Below are 11,586 nucleotides of genomic sequence, written 5' to 3' on the forward strand. Positions count from 1 at the left end.
AAGGTAATTAAAAAACAATACTAAAAATTACACAACATCGCCCTCCCCCCCCTCAGTATTCGGAGGGCAGGCTTGACATCTCTGCTTTAAAAAATAATAAAAGAGGTAAAAGAAATGGACCTGGAGAGACCCATTCTTAGCGGAGCACCAGGAGGTTATTCAGGTACGAAATCAAAAGATTAGGTGACACACCATTAAAGATAAATGATAAAATATTCCTAAATTATCCTCTGAATCTTCCCAGACCTCCAAAATATTTGTGATGAACTAGACACCAGCTTTGTTCGTGGAGCGAACCATTGTAAAATCAGATTATTTATTGCTACCAAATAGTAGTGTTGCCAAATATACACGACTTAAGTCATATATGTTTACGATTATTTACATGGTTTGTGCATGTACGATCAACATTCGTACGTTATTCTGATAATAAGAATTAAGTTAAAATCTAAGTATGGAATCCAAACTACCAATTTTTAAAGTTTCGTCTCGTATGCCTAGGTATCCTATATACCCAAAAAATCCCAATGAATATATAAATCTAATATCGGTGATTAATCTCTGATACCGAGACTACAGAAATTTCACACTTAAAAATCGACGTGTTTAACAAATTAGGTAATTAAAAATATTTAAAAATAATTCATTAAAATCATTTCATTCTTCAAGCTTGACGGTGCATGAGAGAAATCACAGAATTCTATTGTATCTCTGATTTATTTGAAGCATTTGACTGTGTAGAGCGTGAATCGTCTTCACTCGAACACAGTTTCAGTATATATGTATTATCTATGCTCGAACAAGCTAAAACAAGGTATATATTAAGTGGCTAATGTCGTCTGGATCTTTACTAAGAATGGGTTATCTACTAGAATACATTTCAGTTCCATTAGGTTTACATAATATATACTATTTAGTTATAAATGCCAAAGTGTTGTCTATGTACAATACCAATGTACTGTTTGTCTGAAAGCAAGAAAGCAAAATTTAAAGGTAACTTTAAATAAATGAGTAATATATTCGGGAATCACATCTGATCAAATCGTATCCGTCATCATTTTCACCTCTAAACTCCATTCGGATCTTAACTCTCCATTCGAATTATGCTTACAACAATATTATTCATATTCACAATAAAATAGGTCTTTTAAAAGACACAGAAAAAAATCGTTATATAGATACGATAGGAAAGGTAAACATATAATACCTTGTTTCTGACTTCACAATGTCAATACATCCTGGGGCATACGGTTTTTTAACATTACCTATCAATAAATTTAAATCTGATTTTAGAAAACGTAGATAAATAAGGCATATTACTCGATACAATAAAATAGCCGTGTACTTAGAGTATTTGCTAATTTCCAAGCGGGAAGTATACTATATAAGATAATTTTAGTTATGCTTCTTTAATTATAATTGAAAAATATTTGCTTCATGTGAAGTATTTCCTTGTATATAATTTGAATTTTAAAATACTTTTATTTATTTCTTATTAAGTTATATTTTATAATCATAAAATTTTGTTTGTCTTATATGCAAAATGTAACTTTTGACTTTCTATTATATTTTGCTTATAATTAACACTATATTAGCACCTAGGCCGTTGGTGGTTCAGATAAAAATAAATAGAAACCATTTCTTATTTACCCGCTACTAAGACTATACTACACATTATACAATCACTATTCAAGACGTCTGGCAACACTAGTGTATTAACTATTCTATCATTCTATAACCTTTTTAAGTTGTCGCCTTACGGCTACGTCTATCACAGGTATTAATTTTTAAACATCTGGCAAAATTATAAATAGTTTTTTATAGAGACGTCTTGTGAATATAAGTTCGTAACTACGGGTATAATAAAAAATATTAGCAACTGTCGCGTGGATTGTCAAAATTATAATATTTATTTTGGTCGTACCTTTCGACTTTCGAGAATTCCATCATTCTTGAATTCTCCATAAGATCGATTACTAGTAATCATCAAGAAGGTATGTAGAATCTTATCTTTTAATCTATTTATCAAATATTTTTTTGATTAATTCAAATGGATTTTATAATTATTGATTTGTTATTTCAGTTTTTACCTTATTCGATTCTATCATAAGTATCGTATTATTTACATTTTTCTCACCGAAGCCACGTTAAAACTGTTTAGTATTATTTACTTTTAAAAGTATATGATTAATAATAATGCAACAATAAAATTAATATTTTAAATTTATCAATAGTGTTATCTAGTAAATATTGAATTTGTACATCTTGCTTAGTCATAACCGATTTTTATTAATATGATAAATTAACTTAGGTATAATGCTACAAATAACTCAACTGGCTCTATGCAGATAAAATAAATTAAGATATAAGCCATGATTGAAGTGTGGGAACAGTAATAATTAAAAGCATTTCAATTATTTTTTTAATAACATACTAAACCAAATAGGTCAGAGTTCTCCACTATTTTTAATAGTATATAATATATAAGACAGAATGCCATACATATTTAAAAACTTTTTATGCTGAATTTTAATTTAAAAAAAACACTACAACACACATTCTTTAGAATGGTATTTTTTTTATTTATGTTGTAGCAGCTTTTATGCTGCCAAATAATGTAATATGAATGTGAACAATGCACTCTCAGAAATAGTAGATACTTTTGTTTAGTGTTATTAACTTACTTTTTAACAGTAATGTATTTAATTTTCTAGTTCAATTATTTAAGTTATAATGTTATGACCTCAGCTGAATCACTGTGGATACTAAACTACAACAGGGCTCTTTTATAATAAAATTGGTTACTAAACTAAAAGCTTATTCGTAGTTAACATAAATAATTTGGCGCTCCTGTGAATATGGTTCTATTTGAGTTTTTCCACTCCTATGGAGTAATGCAGTTGAGATAAAAATAATACTTTTTTTTAAAACTGAGTTTGTTTTAAGGGATCTTTTAAGTATCTGGGTTTTTTAAAATTTTTGCATGAATTTCGTCAGTCAGTAAGGAAGTCTCTCAAATTTTCTATATGAATAAAATGGTAAATAGAAGGATTTAAAAGTACCGTTTCTGTTTTAGAAGAACCATAAATTTGTTGAAGTCAAAATTTTCTTTTCGATTCAGACCTCAAAAAATTATTATCCCACAATAAACATTAAATAATTTATTTGAATCTAAGATTTTACTTACTTATAGGATGGCTCGAGGACAACAGAAACTTCAGTCGCAAGCTAAAGCTGCTGAGAAATTATCCAAATTAAAAAAACAACAAGGTCACAGTGCAACAGATCAGAAGAAGGCTGCTCAAAAAGCTCTTGTTCATGTCTGTGCCATTTGTAAGGTAAAGTAAATATTGGTATTTAATTAATGACTTAAAAAGAAAATAAAAAAAAGCTTACATTTACTAGTAGATCAAAATTAACATTAGATAATACCAGTTACTTTATAAATCAAAAGACTAAGATTATGTAAGGATTGTAACAAAACCCCACATGACAATTTGTTCAGATATTTAAAAGTTATGGTGAAGTAATGAAACTCATAATAACACTCATTTTCATGGCAGTTGTTTAAAAAGAAAGAAAGTACTCATATAATAAGAAGCAGCAGAAGGTTAAAATGTTGAACACCATTAATGTACCATTATTTATTTCAGGCTCAAATGCCAGATCCCAAAACATACAAACAACATTTTGAAAACAAGCATCCTAAAAACGAGCTACCAGAAGACCTGAAGGCGATTTAAATGTGAAATAAATTAGTTTTCATCATGACACCTACAGTTAGTGAAAGAAGAATAAGAAAGTGTAACTGTTATAACTTGATGTATTTATCTGTTGGTTCATAACTGGCATATCTACAACTGTAAACGATAAATGCAAACAATCTTTCATTTAAATGTACTAAATTGAGAAATCATTCCATACACATTATTCTTTGGAATAATATTGTTGGTGTCATGGTGGTGATCCACAAATTTTTTTATTTTGATTTAGTATCAGCTTTTTTTATGTTTAAGAATACCAAAAGTACTGTACTATTTTACAATTTGCATTTGGTTTTACCGTCGAGTTTATTGTATGTATTAACACCGTGTTAAGGTCGAGGCTTCCGAAGACGATACGATCGAGCCGCAACGGCATCTCGACCGCATCGTCCAGCGCTCTTCATCTGCACCTGTGTACGGTATTATATTCAAAATATACACGTTATTTAATTAAACGGCTTTGATCATTACGGAGTCACATCTTCTCGTAAGTCTCGACGTGGCCGCAGTCGCAGGAACGGCTATATATATCCGCAGCGGCGTCGTAGGTCTCGGGCCCGAAGGCATGCTCATGGTGCGCACGCGTGCGGTCGTACAGGCTGGAGCGCACGTCCATGCGAAGGGCGCGCAGGCGCTTACGCGCGGCCGTGCCGGCGGCCTTGTCGCGGCGCGCGCGTCGCTCTTCGAGCTCGCGCTGCAGCTCCTCGGCCGAGCCCCACACTAGCAGGGCGCGCGCCTCCACTTGCGCGCGCAGGTACAGGCGCATCTCAGCGAAGCGCGAGCGGTGCGGGTTGCGGCGCCGCACGCAGCGCAGGGCAGGAGGCCGAGAGTCGAGGTCGCAGTCCTTCAGGAGATACTCGCTCTTCGCCTCTGTGCGAGTGATGAGACTGTGTGCGTCCTCGTCGTCCCTGCAATGTTTTAAAAATGTTATACAGGATATCTTGGAGGATGCCTTTAATATTGATGGCAACATTTATGAATTATTCCTTTTTAAAAATTTATGATAGAGTTTACTCCAGATGTCCCATAATAATTTTTACAATTATTTACATTGATTCTTAAGAAAGTTCTGCAGTGAGCTATACTTTAATGTTTGAGTATTATATAAGTCTCAAAGAGGCAAAAATTTAATCATAGTTGCCAAGTGAAATTATTAAGTGTGGTAAAGGAGTAAGACTGAATTATTTTATATAACTTTTTTTACTTGACTTAACACTGCAATTAAAGTAAAATACTGTTTACCAACTACTTTATTTTTAGTAATCCTAAAATGTGTTTGATATCTAAATAGCATGTCACACTTTATGTCTAAAAAATTGCATTTTTGATGGTACTGAGTACTAAAAATTATACTATACTGTACTAGATACTTCAGAACAGTATTAAAGTGATTAATTATTTTCTCGCTGCTTTGAGCATAACTGTTGTAAGTATGTTGATAGCTGTATGAGAGAAGTAGTAACCTGCAGGCATCACAGACACTATAATCAAAAGTGTCGAATAGGTATGATTGTGGAAAGGGTAGTTCACAGACGAGACAATGCGGCTGCTCCAAGCGGTGCACGACGGGCGCGGGACGCACACATGGCGTTGCTTCGGGCGCAGGCTCTTCCTCCAGCAGGAATCCGCCGCCTGAGTCCAGTGCTCGACTTACATTCTTTTCCACTCTTTGACATCCCTCATTTCTACAAGACACAATGATGATGACATAGTAGGGTACATACTAGATACGAGTACATATATGTTTTTGAGGTGAGAGGGCTGCTTATGACAATTGCATTTATTTATTTTGATTATTTAAGTTTTCCAATATTTTATTCAACCTCGTGTTATTTTTGCCTGCCTCTTAAATTTACTTTATAAGTTATAAGATTTGGGAGATGGGAATTTACGATAAATGCTAACTTTGGACGTTGGACTAATCGGGCCTCTCTTAATGCGCGTGCTTTTTGTCTATTTCGTTCTGCCCGTGCTCGTTGTGCAGCAGTTAGTGTGTTTGAATCCTTATCATCTTTTAAATAAATATCTTCTGTGTGATCTATTTTATGCTCATTGTCTGTGTCCATAACGTGATCTGAAATGAAATAATATATCAATATAAAGTAAGTATGTATATGAAATAATTACATGAAAATGTAATGAAAACATAGATTAAAAGAAGAAACTAATACAGTATACATATATTTTAATATATATTTTTTTAAGTTAATTTCAACTCATTGTTATTTAATTTTATTTAAATCCATTAAGATCATTATAGTCATTTGCTATGGTATCTTTTAAGTATTATATTGGAATATTAGGTATATAAAAGTTTAAACATACCTATTTAATTCAAATATTTATATACTAACCTTCTTCGATGTTGAATAAACTTTAATTAAATAATAATTGTTTTTCTTGTATTTTCGTATATGTGGACTTATATTATTTCTCTATTTTTGGACTTACTATAACGGAAAATTTTGAAATGCAAATAAGTCACAATAATACAAATATTTACGTAGGTTAGAATGTCACATAATTGTATGAATTAGATACAATTGCAGAATTAGACTAGAACTTATTATATTACTACTATGAAAAACTAATGTGATTTGTATGGTATAACCGCAAAGAATACCGATACACTTATGTGAATATCAAACTCGGAACAAAATATGCGCTTTTCGGATTTTGGTGACAGATGTCAAACTTGGGACTGTAGAGTAGTGTTGCATATCAATAGTCCACTATCGATAGACTATCGATAGTTAAGGTGTAAGGTGTAATAGTATCAATACGATACTATCGATATCCTGAATAGTTTTCGAGGTCAACTATCGATAGTCAAACTATCGATAGTTCTGCAACGCTGCTTTAGAGTAATACATATACTATATATATAGCGTGTAAAAGCCACAAAAAAATTAGCATACAAAAGTGTAATAGATTAAAAAACGACAAGAATATAAATTACTTTAAACAATTTACTAACAAACGAAAAATAGTTCTAATTTTGAATTTATCTTAACATACATATATAAATCTACTTTCGCAAGAGTGAGAAAATCCTGAGATGTACAAACATAATGCTTAGATGAACCAGATTGGATAGCAATCTTAGCATATGAGTCTGCCATTTCATCACTAGTAATACCGAAATGGCTAGGAATCCAGACCAGCAGAACTTGTAGACTTTGTTGATGACATGACAACAGGGCCTCTCTGATCTTAGCAACGATAGAAAGTCTTGATTTGATGGCTACGAAAATGATTTTCTTTAATGGCCAACAGACAGCTTAGTGAGTCACATAAAATAATTGCTTGTTGTATGTTGTGTGACGGCATACATTATTCCACTAAAGCAATGGATTCACCGGAAAATAAACAGGTATCAGGGGGGCATTTACATTGGATTTGAGGGCTATTTTAAATTTAGGTATTCAACAAGCTGCGCCAACGCAGCCAGTCGGTGAGAGTTTAGAGGCATCAGTATATATAGGGAGGTGTTTGGTCACATTTTAAGAAAATTCTTTGAAATTGGACGCTAGTATCAAGAGAATCTTTTATAAGATCGAGGTTTCATAATCCTCCTGTATTACAGGATTATGAGAGCTTTAAAGGAGGTGGAAAAAAGAGGATTAGAAGGAAAAGTGGTAAGGGGGTGAGGGAGGTTGGTATACTCGAGGAAACTGTTTAATAGGAATGAGGATGTCGGACTATCTGGGTTGCAAAGGTGGGAAAGTTTGTTTAATTTGATCAATAGAGGATGGGAAGATAGCTGTAACAATTTGATGACAAATCGGTCACATAAATAATGCCTCCTTATTTGTAAAGGAGGATGAACATATTCAACCTGCAGAGCATTCGTAGGTTTCATGGGTTTCATCGCACCCAAGATAATACGAAGACATTTATATTGTAATTTATTTAATTTTTCTAAAGCGGATTTATTAAAATGATCTAGAACAAACAGGCCATAGTCCAAATGACTAGGAACTATTGCATTATAGATTGCAATTTTAATGTATAAGGGTGAGCTCCCTAACAAACTCCAGACGCTGCTCTAAGGACATTAATTGTTTTTTCTCATTAATTGGCTATATGTTCAGAGTGTGAAACTTCGATCGGTTGTATTCGAGAATTATACCAAGAAATTTTGTTTTGTCTACAAAGTTAATATGTTAACCCTCATAAAACAAAGCAACATCACTACATCTATAATATAAAACAATATAATGAGCATACTGGAGTATGTTACAAAAATTTTTGACAGAGAAATCGAGATCATGGGTAAAGATGCTGTAAAGCACAGCTCTAAGTTCTGAGCCTTGAGGTAGAATTTGCCCGACGAATCTGGGCGGAAATAATATATGTTGGTATCTACCCGTTATTGATCTGCAAGTTAACAGATTACATATGAGATGAATATTCCTCGGTGTAATACTCAGCTGTTGAATTTTCTGCCTGAGCAACGGAAGAAGTACATTATCATATGCAGAAGATATATCTGGAAATATTTCCACAGGGTACTCTCCTCTCAGCAAAGGCAATCCGAATGTCTGTTGTGCTTAGAGTATCAATGGTGCTCGACCCCTTCCGAAAGCCAAATTGAGGGAGAAAGTAGGTTTCTGCTTTCCATTAACCATTCCTGGTTCTTCAAAAGACGTTCTGTGATCTTTGCCTAAGTTGATGATAAAGCTATAGGTCTATATGAGTTGCAATCTGAAGGGTTCTTACCCAGTTTAATAATGGGGATAACAATTTGTGACTTCCAAGAATGCGGGACAATTCCTTTGGTAAAAACCGAGTCAATAATATTTAAAAAAACATTTTTTACCTTTATCCGATATTGCCGAATCTTTAATGAAAGAAAATGTAAGTGAATGCAAATCAAAATTTAATTTTACCCCTGTAAACACCAATGACATAATTTGTACATTTAAGTCATTAGACATTAAGAAAACTGCTGATCTATGGGGTATTTCTGTAAAGGTGATTAATTCAATTATTGATCTAATTGCACCTTATCTTGCAATAATATTCAATGATTGTGTTCAACATGGTGTATTTCCTGACCTGATGAAACATAGTAAAGTCATTCCAATATTTAAATCTGGTAGCGCTTCAGATCCTAACAACTATAGGCCAATCTCGATACTACCAACCCTCACCAAAATATTTGAAAAAAATATTTTAAATCAATTATTAGCATATTTCAATAGATACAATCTGCTTCATAGAAAACAATTTGGATTTACGAGGGGTCGCTCGACTACCGACGCAGGTATCGAACTAATAAGAAATATCTATGAAGCCTGGGAGAGGTCGCAGGATGCCTTAGGGATTTTCTGCGACTTATCCAAAGCTTTTGATTGTGTTCAACATGAAACTCTGGTCAAGAAACTATATCACTATGGAATTAGAGAATGTGCACTCGACCTTCTGACAATATCTTATCTTAACAATAGAATTCAGAGGGTTGACGTTAAAAGGGACAAGGTCTCCTGGGGTCTTAGTTGGTATGGGGGTCCCACAAGGATCAATTCTTGGACCTTTTCTATACCTCATATATATAAATGACTTGCCCTTTCTTGTTGGGAATAAACATGATATAGTATTATTTGCTGATGATACCTCTTTGGTTTTTAAAATTAATAGGAAACAGGTACAGTATGACGATGTAAACAATGCTATGTCTGATATAGTACACTGGTTTAGCGTAAATAATCTTAGGCTGAATAATAAAAACATTTGCGGTCAAAAAAATTAGATTATTTACCGATGTTGATACGACTCGCCTAGTTTATTTCAGTTACTTTCACAGTATAATGTCCTACGGTATTATGCTTTGGGGTAACGCAGCCGCTATCCATATTATATTTGTGCTGCAGAAGAGGGCTATTCGCGCAATCTATAAACTAGGAGCCAAGGAATCTTTGAGGTTTAAATTTAAAGAAATTAAGATATTGACTGTTGCTTCTCAATATATATTCTGTAATGTTTTGTATGTACGGAAAAATATTAATGTTTTTATGAGAAAATGTGATTCTCATAACGTTGGTACAAGGAACAAACACAATTTATTTTATTTTATTTATTATTTATTTATTACATAGGTCGCTAACAGAGCATACATTCTTACAATTGTACATGCTAATAAACAAAAGAAGATCTAGACTAAATGATGCCCTAATTATAAGCAACACTGCATTCTAATAAGACAACAACATAATACTTAGTACTAATAGTTTAGTGACAAAAAATTTTTTTAAATAAAAGTTAGTATATGTACTCAAACAAAAATATAAGAATGTGTTTTTTAGTTATTACAATAAATAATTAACCATTTTTAGAAGAATGAAGAAATTTAAGTTTTATGGTTTTCTTAAATTTATAAAGAGAATCAGAAAAAATATCAATATCATTGCTTGAGCATAATGTTTTGTGAGATCGTATCATTCTATTAAGTGGCGCAATCTTGTTACTCCTGTTACTCGACTGCATAGAGTCAGTAACTCTTTTGTGGGGCAATGTATACGTTTCTACAACAGGATCCCAGAAAGCGTTCAAAATGCTTCTGTTGCGAAATTTAAAAAAATTGTTAAGGAACGCTTGTGTGCGAAAGGTTACTATACAATTAGTGAGTTTATGTTTGATAGCACACCTTGGGAATGAAACGATCGCCTCCTGGCTGTTTCTACTCATATACAATTATGTATATAATTCATTTGACGTAAAAAAAAAGTCCCGCTGAGTTTCTTTCGCCGGTTCTTCTCAGGTCAGGGTGTTTTCTTTTTCCGAACCGGTGGTAGTGTTTAACTTGACAATCAATAAGAAAGTGTAATACTTCTATATTGAATAAAGGAATTTGAGTTTGAGTTATCATTTAATTATTAATAAATAAAAGAGTAAGGAACGCCGTCGTCTGGTGTAGAATTGGATAAACCATTTAACGCACATTGAAGTTCGGAAAAAGAAAAGGAATTATATGCTGTAAGTATATGCCATTTCATCCAAACTATATGCTGGCGATGAATTTAGAAAACTTTCCTCATGAAGGATACATGGGGGGCAACCTTTTCAACGAAATTGTTAAGCCACTCAGAAGGAGTATTTGAGGTAGGATTGTTAATGGCAAAAATCAAAATCAAAATATACTTTATTCAAGTAGTAAGTAAGTATTTACAAGCACTTTTGAATCGTCATTTAACAAACTATTTAAAGTAAAGCTACAACCGGTTCGGAATGTAGATCCTACCGAGAAGAACCGGCAAGAAACTCAGTAGTTACTCTTTTTCAATATCTAAAAATACAGTCATATTAGTTAAATACAATTATATATGTATGTTATGTCTCCCGCCCGGAAGTCAACAAGCATTAACTCCACGCTTTTTTATCATCAATATACTCTTGTATCGAGTAATATGCCTTCTTTACCAATATATTTATTTCAATTGACTTGAATCTATGAAACGGCAAAGTTAAAAATGTCTGCGGAATTTTATTATAGAAGCGGATACATTACCCCAAGAATGATTTATTGACTTTGCGGAGTTGGAAACTTCTCGTTCTAAGCTTATCCTTACTTTTTGTGCAATTTGTGTTAATCATGGTTATCACTGATTTGTGATAACCATTGTATTTGCTGTTTTTATCCTTTTTTTTTTTAGAGAATCATGAGACTATCGATAGCCAATCGATAGTGGACTATCGATATGCAACACTACTACAGACATTGCCGGCCGAGGCCTGTAGTGCGATTCTCCAAAAACCACGTTAGGATTTTAAACAGTTTTCATTTCTGATGCTATATAGATGTGTCAATCTTTTCGCCGCA

At 33.1% G+C, this 11,586-nt stretch overlaps 2 protein-coding genes across 3 annotated transcripts; one reads left to right on the forward strand and one right to left on the reverse strand.

The window, feature by feature from the left end:
* The first annotated feature begins 1,716 nt into the window (after nucleotides 1-1,716).
* On the forward strand, nucleotides 1,717-4,219 carry LOC125064157 (zinc finger protein 706-like). 2 transcript variants are annotated; one of them, XM_047671012.1, is made up of 3 exons: nucleotides 1,717-1,777; nucleotides 3,194-3,338; nucleotides 3,654-4,219. In XM_047671012.1, the coding sequence occupies exons 2-3, from the start codon at nucleotides 3,195-3,197 to the stop codon at nucleotides 3,741-3,743; spliced, it is 234 nt and encodes a 77-aa protein (XP_047526968.1). In that variant the 5' UTR covers nucleotides 1,717-1,777; nucleotide 3,194; the 3' UTR covers nucleotides 3,744-4,219. The 2 variants fall into 2 exon arrangements, with proteins under 2 accessions (XP_047526968.1, XP_047526959.1); XM_047671003.1 differs by having other exon boundaries at nucleotides 1,722-1,994.
* Nucleotides 3,703-6,445, reverse strand: LOC125064150 (DNA repair protein complementing XP-A cells homolog). The gene is made up of 4 exons (XM_047670989.1): nucleotides 6,119-6,445; nucleotides 5,670-5,838; nucleotides 5,228-5,449; nucleotides 3,703-4,672 (listed from the first exon to the last, which is right to left on the reverse strand). Exons 2-4 carry the CDS (start codon nucleotides 5,828-5,830, stop codon nucleotides 4,240-4,242), a joined length of 816 nt encoding a protein of 271 aa, XP_047526945.1. The 5' UTR covers nucleotides 5,831-5,838; nucleotides 6,119-6,445; the 3' UTR covers nucleotides 3,703-4,239.
* Between the last annotated feature and the right edge of the window lie 5,141 nt (nucleotides 6,446-11,586).

The sequence above is a fragment of the Vanessa atalanta genome, chromosome 1, assembly GCF_905147765.1.
Source record: "Vanessa atalanta chromosome 1, ilVanAtal1.2, whole genome shotgun sequence".
In the NCBI taxonomy this organism is placed as follows: domain Eukaryota; kingdom Metazoa; phylum Arthropoda; class Insecta; order Lepidoptera; family Nymphalidae; genus Vanessa; species Vanessa atalanta.